The sequence below is a fragment of the Gracilinanus agilis genome, chromosome 6 (assembly GCF_016433145.1).
Source record: "Gracilinanus agilis isolate LMUSP501 chromosome 6, AgileGrace, whole genome shotgun sequence".
NCBI lineage: Eukaryota > Metazoa > Chordata > Mammalia > Didelphimorphia > Didelphidae > Gracilinanus > Gracilinanus agilis.
In genome coordinates, this window is record NC_058135.1 from 11,739,221 (window position 1) to 11,763,636 (window position 24,416).

At 43.3% G+C, this 24,416-nt stretch overlaps 1 protein-coding gene across 1 annotated transcript in view; it reads left to right on the forward strand.

The window, feature by feature from the left end:
• PRSS12 (serine protease 12) overlaps positions 1 to 24,416 on the forward strand; it is a 95,673-nt gene that overhangs the window by 54,503 nt on the left and 16,754 nt on the right. Inside the window, exons 8-11 of the mRNA XM_044680550.1 lie at positions 3,169 to 3,310; positions 6,943 to 7,148; positions 18,798 to 18,876; positions 20,458 to 20,580. Of these exons, the coding sequence (XP_044536485.1) occupies positions 3,169 to 3,310; positions 6,943 to 7,148; positions 18,798 to 18,876; positions 20,458 to 20,580 (550 nt within the window). The remainder of the gene's footprint in view (positions 1 to 3,168; positions 3,311 to 6,942; positions 7,149 to 18,797; positions 18,877 to 20,457; positions 20,581 to 24,416) is intronic.

Here is a 24,416-nt window from a genome sequence, read left to right on the forward strand (position 1 = left end):
TTGAGATATTTCATGTTTCCTTCTATTTTTTCAGTCTTTTGGCTTTGTTTTATTTGTTCTTGTTGTCTTGAGAGATCATTAGTTTCTACTTGCTCAATTCTAGCCTTTAGGGATTGATTTTCGGCTATAATCTTTTGGTTTTCGGCCATAATCTTCTGGTAATCGGCCATAATCTTTTGGTTTTTGGCCATAATCTTCTTGTTTTCGGCCATAATCTTTTGGTATTCCTTTTCAATCTGGTCATTTCTTGTGTTCAATTTGCTTATCAGTTCATTTGGTTTCTGAGCCTCGCTTTCCAGTTGCAAGATTCTACCTTTTAAGCTGTTATTTTCTTGCCAGATCTCTTCCATTTTCCTCAAAATCTCAGATTTAAACTCTTCCATAGGTTGTGAGGAGTTTTCCTTATTTGGGGAGGGTCTGGATGGTTGTTTGTTCTCCTCCTCTGTTTGCTCGGTTGTCTGGATTTTCTCTGTGTAGAAGCTGTCGAGTGTTAAAGACTTCTTTTTTTTGTTATTATTCTTTCTCTTCTGAATTTCCTGCAACTGGTTAGCCATCATTAGCCCAGCAGCTTCTCAGGTTTATCCTCGCTCTCAGTGTCTGTCTGAGATCTATTGGCTCCTGAGGACTGAGTTCTAGTTTTTTCCAAGGTCAAGCCCCCTGGTGGATTCCCTTGCTTGAACCTCTGCAGGAGGTTTCTTTACAAGTCTCAGGGATCTATTTCCACAGTCGTATACCCGTCTGCACTGGTTCCCCACTTAGGCTTTAGTTCCTGGTTGTGTTTGCCTCCACCCACGCCTCTGCTCAGCCGGCACCCACGCCTCTGCTCAGCCGGCACCCAAGCCTCTGCTCAGCCGGCACCCACGCCTCTGCTCAGCAGGCACTCCGCTCCCAGCGTCCGCTCCCGCGCGCGCGCTCAGATTTCGCGTGCGTTCTTGACTTAATGGGGTCCTAAGTCTTGCTGCTCTCAGGAACAGGTCCCGGAGCTGCTGATGACTCGATGGGTGCCCCAAACTTGCTCTATTTCTTTTTAGCTGGGTTCAGAGCTATAGGTGAGTGTGGAGGGGGTGGGGGTGGGGCGGTTGCTCAGCTCGCGCTTGAGTGAGAGCCCTTTTTAGCTTGGAAATGTCTCGATTCCACGTACCTTCCACGCTGTGCCCTGTTGTGGGGTTCCTCCGTTCGTCTGGACTTGTTTTTATGTCCCCTTGAGGAGTTTTGTGTGTTTCGGTTAGGAGAGGTTTAGAGCTGCTTCTTACTCTGCCGCCATCTTAACCCGGAAAACGTGATTCACTTTTTTAAAAAATTAACTTTATTCTTTTCTAAATTATAAACTTTTATTTTTTTCTCTCCTTCCAACCGAAAGAAAAAAAGGAAAAAGAGAAAAAAACCTCTTGTAACAAATGCATATAGGCAATCAAAACATATTCCCGTACTGTCCGTCTCCAAAAATGTGTCTCCTTCTGCTTATTAGTCCATTACCTCCATCAGGAGGTAGGTAACGTTCTTCATCATTGTCTCTCTGGAATCATGGCTGGTCTCTGCACTGGTTAGATTCTTAAGCCTTTCAAAATTGCTCATTTTTGGTATTAGAGTGGTATAAATTGTTCTCCTGGTTCTGTTGACTTCTCTCTGCATCAGTTCATGCAAGCCTTCCCTAAAACTATCCCCATCATTACTTCTTCTAGCACAATAATGTTCTGTCACATTCATATACCTTAATTTGTTCAGCCAGCATTTTTTTTTTAGATAAATTCTGTTGCAACAGATTAGAGGCCTTGGCCTTGGATAGAAGCCTTGGTGAGAGTTGAGACACAACACTGAGATAAAGCCCCTGTTGTCTCAATCCATCAGTCAATCAATAAGCGTTTAGTAAGGCTCTCTTATAAGGTACCAGGCACTCTCCCAAGAGCTGGGAGTGCCAAGAAAACAGGGAGATTGCCTCTGACCTCAAAGGAGCTATTAAGGGAGAAAATGGGTATGTGTATAAGTACAGACATTTTGACAAAATAAATGTAAAATCGTTTTAAGAGGGAGGGGAAGGCATGACACCGAGATTGTGAATTTTGTCCAGAAATTATGTGAAATTGGCACAAAAGTAGGCAAGTGAATTACAGATGGTTATAGCAAGAAGATATGAGTCCTTGTACATTTGTTTTCCTACTTAACGAGGACTCTATACCAGACAAAAGTCTGAAACTGCAAAATATGATGATGTAAAAATGAATTTCAGACATAATTGTTTTGTCTGAGGATGAATTTCTTTTATCTCACCTCCTACAAGTAGTTATAAAATTTCAGAAAGTTTTAGTTTGAAATATCTATTTACTCAGTAGTACCTTTGTGTCTGTTGTCACATATGAGGAAACAGAATAAAAAAAGAATAGATGATTTTCTCAGGAGAGGGTGGCAATGGGAATAATAATTTAACAAATATTTAACAATCATTCTTTCATATATGACCCTGTATGAGATGCTGGGGACGAGAGACAAAAATAGGATTGTCCCTGCACGCAAGGAATTTGACATTCCATGGGAAGATACTCCATGTCTACAGATTACAAAATGTGAGGGTTTGAGGAGAGAGTCAATGTTAATGACAGAGGATGGGGAAAGCTTCAGGGAGGAGCTGAGCTTTGGACAAGGAGAAAGACTCTAAAAAGTGATTCCCAAAGTGGGTGCCATCGCCCCCTGGTGGGTGCTGCAGCGATCCAGGAGAGCGGTGATGGCCACAGGTGCATTTATCTTTCCTATTCATTGCTATTAAAAATAATTAATAAAAAAAATTAATTTCCAGGGGGCTAAGTAATATTTTTTCTGGAAAGGGGGCGGTAGGCCAAAAATGTTTGGGAACCACTGCTCTAAACTATGAGGATAAGGAAGAATTGCATGTCACCCATGAGAAATACAAAGGCCCAGAGAGTGGAGAAGATGTTTCAAGTCTGGGGAACAGTTAATACACACTGCAGGGTACATAATGCTGTATATACAGTAAGAGCTTATTAGACATTTATTGACTTGAATATGTAATATGATGACCAAAAGACCAAAAAAAAAAAAAGTTGCCCAGGTAAGAAAAGAGCAATTTCGTTTTACAGGAATGCTTGTTAGAGTGGAAAGTCTTTTCTATGTTGACTCCAGTTTTGACTCTCATACTTCTGGGGCTTATTTAAGGTTTCCCTATCCGGCTGATGGATGGAGAGAACAAGAAAGAAGGACGGGTGGAGATCTTTGTCAATGGGCAGTGGGGAACGATCTGTGACGATGGATGGACCGATAAAGATGCGGCTGTGGTGTGTCGGCAGCTTGGCTATAAGTAAGGGATTGTCTTGTTAACGTTCAGATGTCTCCCCTTTTCTGTCTACAATGGAGGCCCACTTCCTCATTTAAAATTCTGCTATTATCACCCAGGTGAAAAATATCGTGGCAGTGATTTTGCTCACAAAGCTGCTAAATGTCTTTGTTTATTTCCATTGAATTAAATCCAGTTAGTGCCAAATATATTACAGATCCTATGCTGCGTGAACAAGACAGTGGCCACCTAGGCCATCCAGCCCCTGGACAAACATCCTCTCTTCAAAAACCTGATGAGCCGTTCTCTAGTTAGTCTGCTCTACCCCCTCTCTCTTACCATCTTCTGGCATAGCACTATGGAGAGGGCTTTAGATCAGGCCTTTTAAACCTTTTTTGTGTCCTGGATGCCTTCGGCAGGTGGTCAAGCCTATGGACCCCTTCTTAGAATCATGTTTTTAAATGCAAAAAATAAAAATACATAATATTACAAAAGAAACTCATTATGTTGAAATAGCATAATCGCAACATTCTTTTAAAAAAAAAGTCACAGACTCCAAGTTCAGAATTCTTGTTTAAGTGGTAGATGGAGGATCATATTGGCTTGGGGACACTGAAAGGAAACCTCCTTAGCCAGTGTCTGTCTAATGGCCTGGTAGCCTATTCTTTTAGGATGTGCTATTGAAGAATAATTTAAATTTTAATTAGAATTGGACTTGGTAATTGCTTACTGAACTTACATGGCAGTGATTTTGGAATTCCCTCAAAAAGATAAAGATCAAGAAAACAGAAGACCATGGCAACTTTGGAGGCGATAGGCATAAATTAGAGGATACCTGAATAGTCTAGACTCCAATAGTGCTCACATCTAAATATCTACCTATGTATTTGCCAAGCCAATCAATCAATAGGCACTATACCATGTATTGGCAATAAAAAGACAAAAATCAAATAGCCCCTGACCTCAAAGAGACTATATCCTATTGGGGGAAACACACACACACACACACACACACACACACACACACACACACACACACATAAATACACACAGAGTAAGTAGAAAATAATGTCAAGGGGGGGTGCAATTTTGATAAAGAGTCATTTGTCAAGAGTTGGAGAGTTTCAGAGGACATGACGGAAAAGTTGGGAGGAGTGGGACAGAGAGTGGTGATCAGAGAAGAGACGTTCAGCCTAGGATTCAAAGAAGCAATGGGGATTGTAGAGCCACAGGGCTGTAGACAGATCATACCTTTCCAGGAGCAAAGGCAATGACTCCAATTCCTGAGAAATAGGTGGAAAGTGGAAACAGGAGGTAGGGTGTTTGCACGTACAGCGAGTATATTCTCAACACACAGCACAGTGCCTGACACATAGTACGCATGTAATAAATGCCTCTTGACCCATGACTGACCGACAGAGAAGATGTCCAGTTCTGGCGCTGTTGACCATTAAAGCAGGGATTTGTGAAGTTCTGGAACCAGGTCAGTTTAGAGGGGTGAGACACTTTTGAGGTACTCACAATCAGCCTCCTCAGCTTTGCCCAGGACTCTGCTCTCAAGCTGCAGAAAGTGGGTAAGGATTCTGAAATCAGAAGCTGAACTTCTCCACTCAATCTTTGAATAAGAAGGGGATCCAGAGCGATCTGGTCCACCTTGCCTGAACAAGGATCCCCTCTACCACATCTTGGAAAAGTGGTCATCCAGTCTTTGCTAGATGATCTCTTGTGACTTGTCACTACCTCCCAAGGCAGCCCATTACACTTGTGGGCAGCTCTAATGTTGGAAAGAAAAACTTTCTGTTAAGCTAAAATCTGCCTCGACAACTTGCATCTGTTGCTCCTAATTCTGACTTCTAAGGCCAAGTAAAACAAGACTAATCCCTTTTCCACATAATCATCTTTCAAATACTTGAAGACAGCTGTCATGTCCAGACTAAAGCTCCTCAGTTCTTTCAACTGATCTTGATATGGCATAGTCTCCACTCCTCTCACCATCCTGGTCATCTTTCTCAGGACATGCTTTTAGCTTATCTATAGTGCCCACTTTCCTGCTCTGTCCTGCTTGGGCAAAGCCGCGGACAACTACCAAGGGAGAAAAAAAATCCCAGAACTAGGTATATTTATATAATCAAATTCTATCCAACATTCAATGGATGATAAATTCTAATAGTACATAAACTATTTGCAAAGCTAGGAAAAGATGAGATCCTACCAAATGTCTTCTATTGTTCAAGTATTGTCTTGATACCTAAACCAGGAAGGATCAGAGCAGAGAAAGAAAACTACAGACCAATATCCCTACATCAATGCAAATATTTTAAGGTAAATATTTCCACAGCTGAAGACAAAGAGAAAACAGACACTTACCTAATCCTTTTTAACAGATTAACTAACATATTTGCTCAATCCAGAAAAAGATATCACCAAAACACAGTCTGTGAGAATTCACATCTGATCACAAGGCCTGATGAAAAATATATTTTGTCCTGATGTCAAGCTTTAAATCTAGCTTCTCTAACTCCAGGTCACATGTTCCTTCTATTGTACCTACCATGCTGCTCCTGCCAAAGCTTGCATTCCATTGTCATAGCCTCTGCCATTGGGGAATCTCATCATCCTACAAGATCTCATCAGCCTTGGTCCCCACACTTCATCTGTACCCTCTGCCCCAATTGGATTAGAGAGTGGAGCCACGACCCGCATTTAGGAAAGGAGGGGAAAAAACAAATCATCTCTTTATTTCCCACTGGACTGATTTCATGGAACTTTCCCATTGTGCCCCAGTACCCGGTACCTCCCGTCACTACCTCTTTGCTGCTTACTCTTTTGTCTTCTCCCATTAGATTGTTAGCTCCTCAAGGGCAGGGTTTTCTTCTTTCTTCATATTTGTATCCCCATTGCTTAGTACAGTGCCTGGCCCGTAGTAACTACTCAATAAATGTTCATTAACTGACTGAAAGGTTTAGAGGGTATATCATTTTTAATGGCCCAATGGACTCTCCTTTTTCCACCCCACCCCCCTTACTCAACATTTTATAATTTAACATTGATATTAAACATATTTAAGTTTTGACTTCTTTGGTAAAAAAGGAAATTGTAGGCTAAAACAAGAAAAAGGGCTATCATGGTTGTGCCACTCTGGCTTCAGACGAAAAAGGTTGTCATCGGGCAATTTTCTTTGTTCAAACTGCTTCGATGAATAAATTATACTTATTTCTTCTTTTATTTACTAATTAAGTTTTCCAGTGGAGTTTTGTTTGGCTTTACCCTGGATTTGGGATCTCATTTTTGTAGGGAATTCCCTTTGTGGAAAGTTTCTCCCTGAATACAGATCAGTGACTCATTTGTATCTCATAGACAAGAGAGTTAGGAACTTTGTCTAGGGCCCTTTAGCCACTCCGTGTGATAGGTAAGACCTGACCTTGAAATCAGGAATCTTCCAGAAAAATCAATGATTTTAACTGGTGTCTTCACTGACTGAAATCATGAAGAAGGTTAATTCAGAAGATGATGAATCAATGCTGACTAATGAAAGGAAATTCCTTGTGATTCACGAATTAGGCCTGGTTCTAGATGCCCAATTGGTTTCTCCAACAAGGTTGCGTGCCGTTTTGAGGCTCGAGAGAAGCTGACCACGCCGCTGCTGTTATTTGCAGGGGCCCTGCCAGAGCAAGAACCATGGCTTACTTTGGGGAAGGAAAAGGGCCGATCCATGCGGACAACGTGAAGTGCACCGGAGGGGAGAGGAGCCTTGCGGATTGCATCAAACAAGACATTGGCAAGCACAACTGTCGCCATAGTGAGGATGCGGGCGTCATCTGTGACTATTTTGTCAAAAAAGCATCAGGGAACAGTCATAAAGGTGAGTGTCCTTCCTGAAGTCATGGCGTATGTTTACACCCGGGCTTCCGGGGTGGGCCCCAGGGCAGCTCAGGACCTTGACCACTTTTGGTCTTCTGGGCTGTGGAGAGCACTCGTGCAGCCAGCGTGCCAAGGACAGGTCTGACCATCAGAAGGTCCCAGAGTCGAGCTGTAGGGATCAAGAGGCAGCAGGAAGACCAATGGTGACTCATCTCCTGAGAGGTGAAAAGCAGAGGTCAATGGAGCCAAACCAGACTGAAATCTCACTGGGAAATGTTTAGCAAAATAAATAAAAATACCATTCAACATAAAAAATGTCCATTTGGGGTTTTCTAAGTCTGGTATGTGGCTCGTACGAATCCTTTTCAATTTGAGTTCGACACCTCTGGTGCAAAAGAGCCTCAGAGGGCAGCTAGGGAGCAAAGTGGACAGAGCACCAGGTCTGGAGTAGGAAGGCTTTGGATTCAAATATGGCTTCAGACCCTTCCTAGCTGGGAGACAGTGGGTAAGTCACAACTCCAATTGCCTAGACCTTCCTACTCTTCTATCTTAGAATGGATACTAACCCAAGTAGCCATTCTAAGACAAAAGGTAAGGGTTTAAAGAAATCGAAAAATAGAAGACAACCTCAGCGACACATAGCTGGTGTTGCAGTAGAGAGAATACCGGGTCTAGAGTCAAGAAGACCCAAACTCAAATCTGGCTTTAGACCCTCAAGGGTGGCCCTGAGCAAGTCATTTAACTTCTGTCTAACTCAGTTTCCTCATCTGTAAATCGGGGATAATAGTAACACCTAACTCTTGGGGCTCATGTGAGGATCAAATGAAATTATATTTGTAAAGCGCTTTCAAAACCTTAAAACGATATGTAAATAAACGCTAATTGGTGTTATCATATTATTGTTGGAAAAAGAAGTCAGTTCTTTGAGTAAGTTTGATTTTCTCATTATTACTGATCTTTCCATTTATATTGTTGAAGGCATTATGAATGATGAATTCTGCTTTTGTTGTTATTGTTCAGTCAAAGATATTAGAGTGGTTTGCTGTCTCTTTCTCTGGCTCATTTTAGAGATCAGGAAACTGAGGCAAACAGGGGTAAGTGACTTGCTTAGGATCACACAGCTAGCAAGTATCTGAGACTAGATTTGAACTCAGATCTTTTTTTTTCCCCTTTAAAATCCTTACTTTCTGTCTTAGAATCAACAGTGTATACTGGTTCTAAGATAGAAAAGCAGTAAGGGCTAAGCCATCGGGGTCAAGTGACTTGCCCAGGGTCACACAGCTAGGAAGTGTCCAAGACCAGATTTGAACCCAGGACCTCCTGCCTCTCAGCCTGGCTCTCAGTCCACTGAGCTACCCAGCTGCCCCCAGAACTCGGGTCTTCTTGACTCCAGCCCGGCGTTCTATCCACTGTGCCACCTAGCTCCTCCTCTGTATCGGTTCCTATGAATCTTCTCGTGGTCCTTTGCCTTCATCATCTTCATCATTTCTTATAGCCCAATACTATTCTGTTACATTTGCTGACCACATTTTTTCACTCTTCCCCATTGGTGGGCATCTGCTATTTGGGGGCACTGAGAGGCTGCCTCCCCGGCTGCCTGCCTTCCACCTTGGCTCGCTCGCGGGATCTGCCTCGCAGTAGGCGCTGTGGGCCAGAGGCCGCGGCCACCCTGGGCCCTCCTCTCTTTGGAGCTGCTTCTGGTTTTCTATATGCCGCCCTTGTTCTGCTGACCTCATTGTGCATGACTTCATGCAAGTCTTCCTGCTTTTCTCACTGTCCTTCAGGTCGTCCATTTTTCTGGCACAAATTCCTTCACAAAGTAATGACCGAATCCTTAGAAGAATGAATTACGTTCGACCTGACTCTGAGCGTATCTCTCAATGGCTCTCTGTTACCCCTCTGATCAAATACATTTCCAGGCCGACGCTGAAGCTCCTCCGCGGTCTGGCTCCTTCCCCCCACCCTACCCCTCTCTTGCTTTCATTCACACGACTGCCCCCTGTTCTTCCTGGCTCAGCCACACTGGGCTGGTGCCCGGCCTTCGACCTCGGCCTCCTCTCTGTGCCTGGGTCCCGTGCCTGCTGGGCCTGCCTTCCCCATCGCCGCCTCTCCAGAGTCTGGCCTTCCTTTCAAGCCGGTCTCCGGCGCTGCATCCTTCCTCAGAATGCTGTGTGCTAACTCCCCTGCGGCCAGGACATATCCCGTATCCCACACCCCACGGTAGTCTCTGGAGCTCCCGGAGGGCAGGACTCTGGCACCTTGTCTCCCCTTTGCCCAACAGTAACGGGGAGAGCTAGCATTTCGATAGGCTTCCTTTGTGGTTCACACGATCTATTTTTATGTCATTGCGTGCTCTTATTTATAGATTCTTTACTGTTTGTTCAGTCCTTTCAGTCTATGTCTGCCTCTTGTGATCCCGTTGGAGGTTTTCTTATCAAAGATATCAGAGTGATTTGCCATTTCTTTCTCCAGCTCATTTAACAGATGAAGAAACCGAAATAAAAAGGATGAAGTGACTTGCCCAGGGTCACATAGCTAGTAAATGTCTAAGGCTAGATATGAACTCAGGAAAAAGTCTTCCTGACTTCCTACTCCACCCACTGTACCACCTACCTGCCAGCAATATACTACTGCTATTTTTATCAAGCATATACATTATACGAGTGTGTGCTTTATATACTCATTGATCTTCACTACCCCCTTGTAAATAAATGCTATTATCCCCATTTTATAAGTGAGGAAACTGAGGCAAGAGAGGTTAAGTGGCTTACCCATTTAACAAGTGATTAAGTTGTTGAGGCAGGATTTGAACCCAGATCTTCCCGATGCTGAGTTTGGCTGTACCCATTGTACCACCTAGTGACCTAGAAGGGGCTACATGAATAAATGTTTCTTGACCTGAATTTTTTGGTAAGTCTAGCTGTTTCTTCCTCTCTTTGATTATGCCCCCAGCGCAGGGTGAGCATCACGGGGAGCAAGATCTAGACCCCATAGGCTTGTTCCGGTGCTGTGCTCAGTGTCTATGTTGGGGCCAGCCATGTCAGAAGAAGAATGTGTTCTGAGGACCTCCTATTCGTTCTGCTCCTGCAGCGCCCTCGAAGAGAGAACGCCACCATCTGGTGGGTCTCCCAGACCTCACGGATCTAGACTCCCAGATGCCTTTTCCACCTCTTCTAGCCTCTTCTGCAGAAATCTCATCCCATGGAAAAGCAGGTTCAAGTCAGGAACCTCCTAAGAAGGATGCCAGCGTCACCATCATTGATGGTTAATAGGAATGTTATCATTATCTTCTGTTTTGCAGTCAGAGCTGAAAACTTGACCACCATGCTAAGAAAGTTTCTCTTAGACTGCCATAGCTCTCACTGCTAATGACAACTGTCTATATGACCTCGAACAAGTGATTTGGTCATTTTATAGATGGTGAAACAGAGGCCCAAGGAGGCTATCTCCAGGTGTAGAATCTCATCATGCGGGCACTCCCTCCACTGGTGAAGATCCCCACTCATCCTTTTGTGCCTTCTCATCCTGGCTGATCTTTGTTCTTCTCCTCCTACACATCTTCCTCTCTTAGCAGTGACTTTATGTCCAGTTTGACTGAAAACTTTGAGCTCCTCCCAGGGCCTCCATTTTGGTGAGGGGCCCAGGTTGGCCAACCTTCCTTCCTCTTCCAGCTCTGCTTCTGACTCTTCAGACTCTGGGGGGCGTTGCTCCCTAGGCTCCACTCTTCAGCTCCATTTTCTGTTGTTCTCCCCTATTAGGGCTTGTATTTGTAACACCTCCCCCCCTCCCCAGATGCACACACCCTTAGCACAGCACTTAATATAGTCCGTCCTTTCTAAATGCCCGCTGCCTCACTCCACTTCCTTTAGAACATTCTACCTCACCATAAGACTTGGTGTCTAGGTAAGAGGTAGACAGACTTGGCAAGGCCAGCTCTGGGGATCTCATCCCCACCCAGTGCCTCTATGAGCTAGTCCCAAATATCATTCTAGCCTCTCTTCTCTTTAGTCTCTCCATGTCTCTTGGACCTTTCCTGCTGCCTACAGACAAGCCCAGCTATTTCCATCTTTAAAAAAGTCTACAGGGGCAGCTGGGTAGCTCAGTGGAGTGAGAGTCAGGCCTAGAGACGGGAGGTCCTAGGTTCAAATCCGGCCTCAGACACTTCCCAGCTGTGTGACCCTGGGCAAGTCACTTGACCCCCATTGCCTACCCTTACCACTCTTCCACCTATAAGTCAATACACAGAAGTTAAGGGTTTAAAAAAAAAAAGCCTTCATTTGTCTCTATCTTTCCCTCATTTTCCTCCCCTTTTACTGCCATATAGCTAGAAGAGTCCTTATCCCAGTCTCATCCCCGGCTCCCCTCTCAACTACTTGCAATTTAGCTTTGACTCGGTGACGTGATTGAAATGGCTCTTGCTGAGGTCACCAACAATCCACTAAGTTGTCCTCATCCTTCTTGACCTCTGAAGCTTCCCCTCTTCCTAGACATTCTCCCTTGTTTGTTTGTTTTCGATCCTTACTTTCCATCTTAGAATTGATATTGAGTATTGGTTCCAAGGCTGACAAGAGGTAAGAGGTAGGCAATTGGGATTAAGTGACTTGCCCAGGGTCACACAGCCAAGAAGTGTCTAAGGCCAGATTTGAACCCAGGGGCTCCCATCTGTATTCTTCCTTGGTTTTTGCAACAGTATTCTTTCCTTCTTCTCCTCTGCTCATCATCCTTAATTTCCTTTACTAGGGATTCCTTCCCCTAAGCATGGCTTACCCCCAGGGCTCTGGAGAGTGGGAAAGGACCTCAAAGGCCATCTGGTCCCTCTCATATTTCACAGATGAGAACCTTGAGGCCCACGGGTCACATTCTATCTTCATACACTTCCTCGTTTTAGGGATTTCATCTTTCCTTAAGGTCTATGGTCAGTGAATCACCAAGCATTTCTTTAGTCCCTATGTCCCAAGCACTGTGCTAAGTAAGCACTGGGGATGCAGAGGTATCATAATAACAACAACTAACATTTCTATAGCACCTTCTATATTTCTAGCACTGGGCTACATGCCAGGGATACCGAGGCATGCAGGCAAAAACACAGTCCCTGCCCTCAAGGAGCCCACATTCTAATGGGGGAGATAGTCCTGAGGAGCAAAATTCTATCCACACATGTACAAGATTCTCTGCATGCTCTCTTACCCAGCATCCCATTCGCGTGTTCACGCTGAGTACAAACACTGCGTGCTCACGCCACGTGGATATGTATGTATGTAGGATAAAGTTCTGGTTGACCCCATCACTCACTCACTCATTCTCTCTCTCTCTCTCTCTCTCTCTCTCTCTCTCTCCCCCGCCCCGATCATGACTGTGGAAGAGGGCTTTGAGCCAGGCAGGAGAATTTACTCACATGGTCTTATGTTTGTCAGATAATTAGATCTTATATTTACATTTCTTTTTTATTCTTTCTACTTCAAGTGATTATTAATAAACTTTATAAAATTAATACATGGAGTTATTGATATTGATTTAAATCTTACATACACATAAGTTACACGCACATACCCACAGAACAAATTGGAAGTACTCTTGAAGCGGAGGCCCTAGCGCCAAGTGGGGAGAGGAAGCCAAGGAAAGGCCACTTCCAGAAGGAAGGATTTAAACCAAGCCATGAAGCTGTATTATTATAGGTTGAATTGATTGGAACTTTGGAGGTCCCATAATCCAACTCTTTCATTTTAAAGTTGAGGAAACTGAGGTTTGGAAAAGTCCTCCAGGCAGAAACCAAGGTCACACAGGTAGGATGTGGCAGTGCTGAGCTTTGAAGTCAAGGCTTAAGATCATAGGATTATTGATTTGGAGTCCTAAAAGCCCTGGGATGTCAATTTGTCCTAATCTCTCATTTTCTTAATGAGGAAACTGAGGCATGGCGAAGTGAAGGAACTTTCCTTAGATCACACAAATAACCGTCATTTCTATGGTGCTTTACACATTATCCCATTTGATAAGAAGTTAGTGACAGAGTCAGGGTTCAAACTTGACTTGGCTGATTCCAGGACTGATTCTCCTCCAACATGCTGACCTCACTCCTATGCAGAGAGTTGCCAGGCCTATCCATCTAGTCCTAGTTTCTCTTGGGAACTCCAATCCCACATCCCATCTGCTTGCTGGAGATTTCCAGCTGTGCCTGGAACCCAACGCATCCAAAATTGAACTCATCATCTTGTCTAACTTAAAACTGCCCTTCCCCTGACCTTCCTTCCTTCTTGACGGCCACCCAGTCCTGGCTGTCACCAGCCATCCATGACTCCCCCCACATCCATCCAGTGACCAAATCCTGTGGATTCGCTCTGAGGTAGACTTTGGTTCTTTTCTTGACATTCTCGAAGTTTGAATCCTATTGCAGGCCCACATCACTGCTCCCCAAATTGCTTTTCCTGACTCGATTGTGTCTCCTCCTTAATCCAATTTCCCAGCCACTGCCAAATAACCTCCCTAAGGCACAGGCCTGACCATACCACTTTCCTGCCTTTAAACCTTCACCAACACACTATTGCCTTAAGGATAAAATACCAACTTCTCACCCTGGCATTTAAGGTCTCCTCCAGGTTGACTCTAATCTATCTTTCTAGAGCAGGGGTCGGCAACCTTTTTGGCCGTGAGAGCCATAAACGCCACCTTTTTAAAATGTCATTTCGTGAGAGCCGTACAGAGCTCACAGTGCCGCTCCTGTAACAGCGCCTGAAAAAAAATGGACTTTAGGGCTCCTGCAGAAAGAGCCCTATCTGGCCCTCGAAAGAGCCACACGTTGCCAACCCCTGGTCTAGACTGATTTTCAGTTACCTCCCTACATAAATTGTAGATTTCAGTCAAACTGGACAGCTTAACTACTCCCCACATTCATTGTTCCATCTATCCCTATGGTCTGGGATAGTGGACATTGTATAGGGTCCAGAGATTGACCACCCAGGTTCCTATCTCATGTCGAGCACTGACTGCTGGTATGACCTTGGATAGCTCACTCCATGGGCTTCATCTTCCTCATCGGTATATTGGGGAGATTAGACTCAAGGACCTCTACAGTCCTAGCTCAAGATTGGCAGATCCTGAAATCCTATTTAAGTGAATGCCGTCCCTCGTGCCTGGAATGTAGGCTTTCCTCACCTCTGACTCTCAGAATCCTGAAAAGGTTCTGGTCAAGCAAGTGTTGAGTCACCTGAAGCCTTCCCTGATCCTTCCCACTTGTTAGGGATCCCTCTTTCCTCCAATAACTTTGCATTTCATAGTTTTGTGTGCCTTGTACAGCTTTCCATCCTTCTCCTTACCAAGAAGATGATGAGCTTCTTTCATTTTTTGTCTTTGTATCCCTAGAAGCTGCCACCAGATCTTTTACATAGTAGACTTTTTTTATTTTTAACCTCTTATCTTCCATCTTAGAAATAATACTGCGTATTTTCTAAGGCAGAAGAGTAGCAAAGACTTGGCAAATGGGAGTTAAATGGGTCCCATAGCTAGGAAGTGTTTGAGGTCAGATATTTGAACCCAGATCTCCTATCTCTAGGCCCAACTCTCAATCCACTTAGTCCCCTAGTTGCCCCCACCCAAAGGAGACTCTTAAAAACTAATTGTGGAATTGAATGATCATTTTCTCACTTCCCACTGAATTACTACTAAAATCTCTTTCCTGACCTCCCTGGCTACATGTACCCATTCCAACCAGCCCACTGTGTATTCTGAAGCTTAAACCACTCTTCTATCATGTCATCTCCTGACATTTAGGTCAAGGGTCTTCATCTTTCGGCATATGTGTCATGAACCACTTTGATTTTCCAATGGAGCCTAGAGACGCCGCCTCAAAATAATGCTAAAATGCAGACAAGAAATTACAGAGACGTTACAGAGGAATCGTGAATATTGGAGTATTGAGTTGTATGTTAAAACAGAATATTTTTCTCATCCAGGTTCACAGATCATCCTCCGTGAAATCTGTTCATGGTCCCCAGGATAAGAATTCTTGCTTCGGTGACTCATCATCAAGTCAATCTTCCTTGAGGCCATGTACATAACTCTGTAGCATTATGTCACCCTTTCTATCCTGCCTGATTTCTCACTCCTCCCCATAGCGGGTCCTTCCCCCAATCCAGCTGACCACCTTGTTGTTCCTTTCTTCCTCTATGCTTTCAACAAAAACAAAAAACCTGTTGCTTCCTGCCAGTTTCTGTTTCTTCCTGCCCTCAAAGCCTTCCTTTGTAACAAATAGATATAGTCAAGCAACACAAATCCAAACATTGGCCACATCTGAAAACATATCCATCGTTCTGTCCTTCTAGTTCATTACTTCTTTGCCAGGAGGTATGAAATGATCAGTTTTCTAGAATCATCATTAGCCATTGCATTCATTGGTCAGAGTTCTTGAGACTTTCCAACTTATCTTCCTTTACATTTTGAGGGTCATCACATAAAAAATTCTCTTCATTGTGCTCATTTCACGGCTACGTCAATTCATACAGCCTGAGAAGAAAGAGTCAGTGAACATGGTTTGAGAAGAGAAAGAGAAAGAGGATAAGGAAAAAAGCTTTCTTGGGAGAACTGTTAATACTATTTCTTCACAATATGAGTTAAGGAGAATTCTGTCTGGATACAAACTAGTAAGAGAGGCAGTTTGAGAAAATCTGGAGAACACAGAAAGAAGAATCTTCTTTCCTGAAGGAACTGTCTTTTTTTAAGGGTTTTTTATTTATTTTTTTAAACCCTTAACTTCTGTGTATTGGTTCCTAGGTGGAAGAGTGGTCAGGGTGGGCAATGGGGGTCAAGTGACTTGCCCAGGGTCCCACAGCTGGGAAGTGTCTGAGGCTGGATTTGAACCTAGGACCTCCCGTCTCTAGGCCTGACTCCATCCACTGAGCTACCCAGCTGCCCCGCTGAAGGAATTGTCTTAACTTTTATCTTGTGAAGAGGGTGAAAAGAATTTTTTAAGACAAAAGTTTGTTATTCAGAATGAATTCAATGTTAGGATTGTATTTCCATAAGTAATGAGTAAACAGCAGTTAGCAGTCATGGTTTGAGATGACTGGCTTTACACTTTCTGGTAGTTAAAAACTAAATAATTTTTTATTCTCTGTTATATTTGATTATACTGTTAATATGTTATATGACCAGCAACTTGAATATTTGGAGAGTTGTATACAACTTACGGAAAATGAGATTTCTTCAGTTTCTTCAATATTATTCATTTAGTAAATTACAAATCATTGGAAATGCAATTCAGTTAACAAATTGGGACACAGGACTTCATTGACAAATGATAGAGGTGTTGAAATCAAATAATAAATGAAGAAATATCTAAACATCATCCCCTTATTGTTCTTGAATGATGAAGATGAAAACGAATGTAAATAACAAGCCAAGAAGCAGGTGATGAGAGATGATGAGATGACCAAATAGGGTCAATTCTGGTGTAAGCGTTACAGTGATATTGATAGATCGGAGTGGCTTCTAGTGTTTAATTCCACTTTATTTTCTAGATGGTTTGTAACCAGTTGTGCATAAATTTCTGGTTCTTTTCTACTCTCCCTTTCTCTTCTTTAAGGTTTCAAAAACAGTCTAATTCAAGTTGCATCATTCCCGTGAAACCTTTCTTGGCTATTCCTTCTCTCATTGGCTGTTTTCCCCTTGAGCCGCTATAACCTTAGGCTTTCAAATCTCCCGGTTGAGCATTGAACTATCTACTATGTTTTCATATTCTTTAGTAGTTTCATGCTAGTTTTATTTGTGCCAACTAGATTATAAGCTACTTCAAGGCAAGAAGCATGTCTTATGCCAAATCTCTATCTCATAATGGCCATTACAGAGGAAGTGGTTAATCAAAATACTTGAACGATGTGTTGATAACACATAGGCTCTTAGATATCAGAGCTAGAAGGAAACTTGCAGATACTTTGGGCCAACCCTCTTATTTTACAGAGAAGGAAACTGAAACCCAAAAGAGAAAAAATCTTGTCTAATTTCTCATTTTGTGCAACATGGTGAAGGTTTCAACCTGAGTTCTCAACCCTGGTGATCCATACTTGGGGGAGCAGTAAGGTATAGTGGACTGACTACCTGGGTGACCTTGGGGAACTCACTTCCCTGCCCCAGTTTCATCACCAGCTAAATGAATGGAAACCTCAAGAGAGGTCTTGCTTTTGTATTTTATCATTATCATTTGTTTCCCCAGCACTATAATGATCCTCATTTTATACCATCACAAAGGGCCAAGCTCTAGTAGGAATCTGGATGAGCCCTTCAATAAAAAGAGCTATGTTTAATTTTTATGTGTATTTCATATACTCCCCCTGATAGAATGGAAGTTCCTTTAAGGTAGGAATTTTTTGCCCTTGTTCTTTCTATCCCTATTGCCTAACATAGCATCTGGCACATAGTAGATGATTAATAAATATTTCTTTCTTTTTTTTTTTAAACCCTTAACTTCTGTGTATTGGCTCCTAGGTGGAAGAGTAGTAAGGGTGGGCAATAGGGGTCAAGTGACTTGCCCAGGGTCACATAGCTGGGAAGTGTCTGAGGCCGGATTTGAACCTAGGACCTCCCGTCTCTAGGCCTGACTCTCAATCCACTGAGCTACCCAGCTGCCCCTAATAAATATTTCTTGATTGATTATCGTATCAACTGTTTACATGCAAAATATTCTGAAGTGCTTTAGAGTACTTTTCAATTCTTTGTCATCTTGGATTAAGCCTTCCTCTTCCAATCTCGTCCACTAAATTAATTTGCTAAGCAGATGTTTTCTTTATACGTAAGGAAAGAGAAATTTCCTTTTTGATCTGGTCTCTCCCGGGTTTGTGTTTTGTTTCTCTCGGCTGCCTTCCAAAAATACTTTCTTTCTAAAAATACTAGTTCCAAACTAGCCCTCTTAAGGTTGGTGGAATGGAAAGTCTCAGAGAGAGTGAGATGACCTGGGTTAGATTCGTCTTCTGCCACTTACCAATTTAGAGTGGCTAAGACAAATTCCCTAGCTTCACCAGGCCTCCTCTATACAGCGAGGTAGTTGGATAAAATGACCTGCAGTCCCTTACAGCTCCAACTTTCTGTGGTAAGTTTTATACACACATATATACAAACGTACAAACATGTATATATGTATGCCTGCACATGCACTGTGTTTTCGACTCTCTACGTGAGAATGATCAGTCTCCAAGAACCACAGGACCATGGATTTAGAGCTAAAGGGGATCTCAATGACCATCTTACTTAAACCCCCTCATTTTACAGATGAGGAAACTGAAGCTCAGGGAAATTAAAGGAATAGCCTAAATCACTCAGGCAGTAAACATCAGAGGAAGTATTTGAACCCTGGACCTCTGACCACAAAGCCAGTGTTCTTTCTCTGTCCATCAAAGAAAAGGGAAGGTGTTGTTAGAGAAAGAATAGTCAATGCAAATTGGTTGGGGGTTTGGGGAGGTGGTGGAGGAGGCTAGGAACCACACAAAGCGCCTTGGCTGACTTAGAAAAATGTATGTGTCTTACTTGAGTAGAGGAATCACTTTTTAAAAGGAAAGACACAAGTCCAGTTTGTGGTTTCAAATGAGTGGGAACGTGCATGTCCCTGGTTTATGAAGCTCTCTAGCAGAAATATGAGAGTTTAATGAATGAACTATTTCTACTCTAGATTCTCTTTCATCTGTTTGTGGTCTGAGGTTACTCCACCGAAGACAGAAGAGGATCATTGGTGGGAAAAACTCTTTAAGGTAAAATGATACTCAACAGAGAAATTGTCTTGAGGGGCCAATTTATAAAAATTCCTCATAGAATTACCCTCATCTCTCCAGTTAGAAAACACAATGGCTAAGGTAGAAATAAAATCTAAGTTAAACATAAGGAAAGCAGCCATGATAGCATGGATGATTGATGAACTGTATCGTTCTCCATTGGGGAGTGACTCTCCAGGGCCAGCTAGTTTTTTTTTTTCCCCTCTTGGAAAGGTTTTGGCTGAGCATTAGGCTTTATCTGTCATCCCAGGATCAACCCACTTACTCTGGCAAAACCAATATCTATCTTGGTCTCAAGGTGAGCCTGTTTTTGACCATGGGTATTCTTGATGACCATCTAGGAAGTCACAGAACGATATCTCAAGGACTGGAAGGAACCTCAAAGACCATCTAGTCCATTCCTCATTTTGCAGATGTGGAAATCAAGACTCAGGGAGGGGAATGACTTGTGCAAGATTACAGAAGGAAGTTTTGAACCCAGGTCCTCTGACGCCAATCACTGTTCTTCCCCTGCTCCCCTCATATTGTGCTTTCCTTTAGGATAGGGAGAGGGGTTGTGATCTGAATCAGTGAAAAAAAATAGCCACCCCTATTAAATCATGGATCTCATACTAGAGTGTCAAGGTATGTACAGTAACAACTTATGTTTCTCTAGTTCATGGAAGTTTACAATGTGTTTTTCTCCCAATAGTCCTCCAAGGCAGTTAGTGCAGACATTATTATCCCTAGTCTATAGATCAGAAAATGGAGACCCAGAGAGGGAAAAGTGCCAAAGATCAGTAGCAAGTCAGTGGTGGGGATTTGCATCCAGGTTTCCTGATTGCAGGTGCAGGAAGTTGGTTTTTCCCTCCAGCAGGGTCCCACTTTCTGCAAACATCCTTCAATTTATGAACTGGAGATTTCCCAAAACATGTATGACAGCAATAAGGTAACTCGGCCGCAGCTTTATCTCTGCATGGACTCAGTTAACATAGAACAGAGCTGTTTCCCCGCTGTGTGATCATGGACAGGTTCCTTCATTTCTCGTATCCTCAGTCCACTCTCCTTTCCTCCAGACCTCAAAGGGCTGCCAGGAGGAAAATCCTTTGTAACCCAGAAATGTCCACAGAAATGGAAGCGATTCTCCTGGAGAGATTTTTATGGGTTCGGCTTCCTCACCATGGGAGATGCCCATCTTCTGCTTGGCTTGTTTATTCAGGCTCTTGGGTGAGGGGTTCAGAGTAGAGAAAAGGCAACTTTGTAGAATATTATGAAACCTGAGAGAGGATTAAGTGTGTTTTCAAGTGGGCTGGAGGAAGCCGAGAGGACCGGAGCCTGTAAGCAGATCTCAGGGACTGCTGATGGGTGACATTCTCAGGTTGGCAGCATCAAGAGGATTAAGTAATGTTCCAACCCCCACGCCCCAACCGACGGGGGCCAGACACCTCTGAGATGTTCCAGTCACTTGACTGCTGGCCCCGGTCCTGAGAGAATCTTCCCCATCTCTCCTACCCCCTCCCTACTCTGTATTATTTGGTAAATGACACAAACCCAGACACGTTTGGCATCTCTTCTCCTCAGGGGTGGCTGGCCCTGGCAGGTTGCCCTCCGGCTGAAGCTCTCCCATGGAGACCGCAGACTCCTTTGTGGGGCCACGCTCATTAGCAGCTGCTGGGTGCTTACTGCTGCTCATTGTTTCAAGAGGTGAGTGTCCCGTTTTATAACTAATAAAATAAGAATGCCGAGAGGAATAGGAGAACGTTTCCGACAATGACTACAAAAACCCAAGTGGAAATAATACCCCAAAGAAGCCAAATGCTGAGTAATTGGAATAATCAGTTTTGGTTCCAGATAATAGATTAGGAAATAATTGCTCTTGGCACGGTGGTGAGGACAGCGGAGCCGACTGGGGTCTACATCGTCCAAAGCCATCACCGTATAGTGGTTTTTGTTTGCTTTCCTGTCTGACAAGGGATCCTATGATTCGGGGGGAAGGGAAGGCTATTAATGGAAGGTATCAAGAAAACACATTTCAAACCGTAATGCTGAATAGTAATTTGTGTTTTCATGTTTGCAAGATACTCTTCAAACATCTGACTGGAGCAATATAACAACCCTGTAAAGCAGGTTCTGCAGGTATTATCTCCATTTCACATGAGGCAACTGAGGATCACAGAGGATCAATGACCTACCCATGGCCATGGAGTGAATAAGGGCTGGAGGCAGGATCTGAGGCTTTGCCTGCATGGCTCCAGCTCCAGTTCTCTTCCCACTAGACCAGACTCCCTGTGGCATCCTCCCACGGTCTGGATTCCTTGTTTCTCCAGAGTGCCAGGCCCTGAGTCAGGCTCTAGTTATGGGCCTTTGGATCCATTGTCATGGTGCTGCAGTGACAGGTAGAGGGCAGCTTGATAAGGAGGTGAAGAGAAGGCAGAGGAGGCTGCAAAGGCTAATGTTTAACCTAGCCAGGGCTGAGGTCTACTGGGAAGTGAGAATGAACAGCAATGGAGGACTGGCTGTGTAAGGAATGAGTAAGAGGGAGCACTCGGAGAAGTCTCCTCTCCAAATAGGAATGGAAAGCACCTAATGAGGACCAGCTTTGTCCCTTGTGGATCCGATCAGGGCTCTAAGTAAAAAAGGGAGAAGAGAGAAAACTGCCCACATGGATGCCAAGCTCAATGTCATAGAGAGGAGTGGGTACACCAATAGAGAAAGAATCCTGGAAGAGAGATGCAGAAATTCACATCCAAGACGAGATCCGAGAAGATATGCCACCCCAGATAGATATCTATAGGAAAATAAACTAACTCTGGATAATAAAATTAATGAAAGATCCTAATTCAAGAAATCTTCTTAAAGGGTAGGTCTGGCCACATCACCTCCCCATCCCTCACCCAGTAAACTCCACTGACTCCCTATAACTTCCAGGATAAAGTACAAACTTCTCTTTGGTTTTTAAAGCTCTTCATTACCTTCTGGCCCCTTCCAACTTTGCAGTCTTCCTTCCACTTTTCTCCCCTCGTATATTCTGAGCCAGTGACAGCATCCTCCTCTATCTCCCAACTCCATGAACCAGCAACTTCACAGGTCATCTCTCAGACTGAGAATTTTCTCTCTTCATTTTTGCATCCCAGCATTCCTGGCTTTCTTCAAATCTTAGCTAAAATCTCACTTTTGGCAGAAAGCTTTTCCCAATTGTCCTCAATTCGAGAGTCTTCTCTTTAAAATGACTTCCAGGAGGGGGCAGCTGGGTAGCTCAGTGGATTGAGAGTCAGGTCTAGAGACAAGAGGTACTAGGTTCAAATCCGGCCTCAGACACTTCCCAGCTGTGTGACCCTGGGCAAGTCCCTTGACCCCCATTTTCTACCCTTACCACTCTTCCACCCAGGAGCCAATACACAAAAGTTAAGGGTTTAAATAAATAAACAAATAAATAAATAAATGACTTCCAGGGCATTCTGTATCTCAGTAGTTTGTGTATGCCTGTTTGTGTCACATTAAATAGTGAACTCAGTAAGAGCAGGGAGTTTTTGCCTTTGTTTCCCTAGCTCTCTGCATGGGACCTGGCACACAGAAGACACTTAACAAAGCTTGTTTATCTGACTTGAGGCAAAGTCAACTTCATAGTTCCATCACTGAGCTTCGATAAAAAAAGACTTAAGACTAGAATGTCTATAGAATGAACATGACATTTAGAAGGAACAGGGTTGATTTATAAGGGTGTGGGTGCAGAGGATAGAGCCAGAGAGTCAGGGCTTTGCATATCCAGAAGATAGATTCATATGAGGAATTCCAGGAATCTGGAGAGAAACATGATGGAATACATTTGGGTGAGGATCAGTGAAGGGAGATAGAGATGATTTTGCTCTGGGAGTTTGCTACAGACCACTTGGATGGGAGGAGCAAATAAACAAGGGATTCTGGAGACAGATCACAAACCTGGCACAAGAGGAATGATATCTGAGTTATGGAGACCTCAGTTCTCCCGACAGCTGCAAGAACTCTCTCTGCCCAAAGCCAAGCAACGGATCAACTTTTAATTTGCCCTAATAACAAAATTCTTCAAAAGATGGAGGAAGCAACAAGGGAAAATACTTGTTTTAACTCGAGGATACCAAATGGACCTGGTGACTGAAATAGAAAGAATGGACCCCTTAGAAGGAAATGACCCACCCTCCCCCGATTCTCTGGGATAAAGAAGGAGAGGAAAGCCAGAGTCCAAGATTCATCCTAAGATTGGGGAGAGTAGATTTCAAAGGCTCAAGGATAGGAAAGAAGACCCCATCGCTGAAAATTTGACCAGATGATTCAATCTGAGAGGGTTGGGCCACGCCAGAACGAGACGCAACATTTATAAACAATAAAACCAAGGGAATGAAATCGAGTATGAATATACAATTTTTTGAATGTATAGCGTCAGAGATGTTGAAACCTAGGTAAGATCAGGAAAGCTAAGTATAACAAAAACAAATTTTCTTAAACTATACTGGAGGAGAATCTAAGATATTAGGATCACAGCTTGGAGTAGATGAGATGATCATCAATGACCAAGAGTATACAAAAGTATTCAATTCTTTTTTCCTTCATTTTCCTCTGCCAATGAAATAAATTGCAGTCTGGAAAAATCCAAAAACAATGTAAGTTGAAACCCAGCTGCCTTTAGTGAGTTTAAGTCTCAAAGGCCAATCAAAGTATATTCCAGGTTCCTAAGGGAACTGACACATTTGATCTTCCTTCCTTCCTTCCTTCCCTCCTTTCTTAACTTTACCCTCTGCCTTAGAATCAACACTGTGTATTGGTCTCAAGGCAAAAGAGTGGTAAGGGGTGAAGTGACTTGCCCAGGGTCACTTAATCAGGAAGTATAAACCCAGGATCTCTGGTCTCTGGGCCTGGCTCTCATCCCATTGAGCCACCCAGCTGCCTCTGCAGATGTGATTTCTGAGCAATCACTATCAGTGATCTTGAGATTGTGGAGAACAATAGGGCTTAGGAAGGACAAATTTCCCAATTTTCAAAAAGGGGAAGAGTCTGGAGTCTACAAGCTAGAGATCAGTGTACTTCATTTTTCTTTCAGAAATATGTTAGAGTATTACATTATCACTAACCAAGAACATGTTAAAGAATTGTTACCAGTGAACTATGTTGAATTATTAAAGGGCAGAATTCACATACATTTAGAAGGGGAAATGGCATAGGTACAAGCATTACTTCATCTAGAAAAGATCTAGCTAGACTAAGTTCCTTTTCATTTTTTGTCAGTCATCAGGCTTGATAGGTTCAGGAGAATTCTATGGACAGAGTTTACCTAGGTTTTAGCAAAGCATCTGAAAGCGTTTCTTCTGTTGTGCTCATGGAAAGGACGGAGGTTTGACAGCATAGCTAAGTGGATTCAGACAGAGCACAATGACCAGACTCAAGGAACAGCTGGGGTGATGTTCTCCTAGAAATAGTTCTCTCTGGTACAGTGCTTCAGGCATCTTTCCTTGGTGGTGTATTGTTTAAGATTTTTATTAATTACTTAGATGAAGAAACACATGACA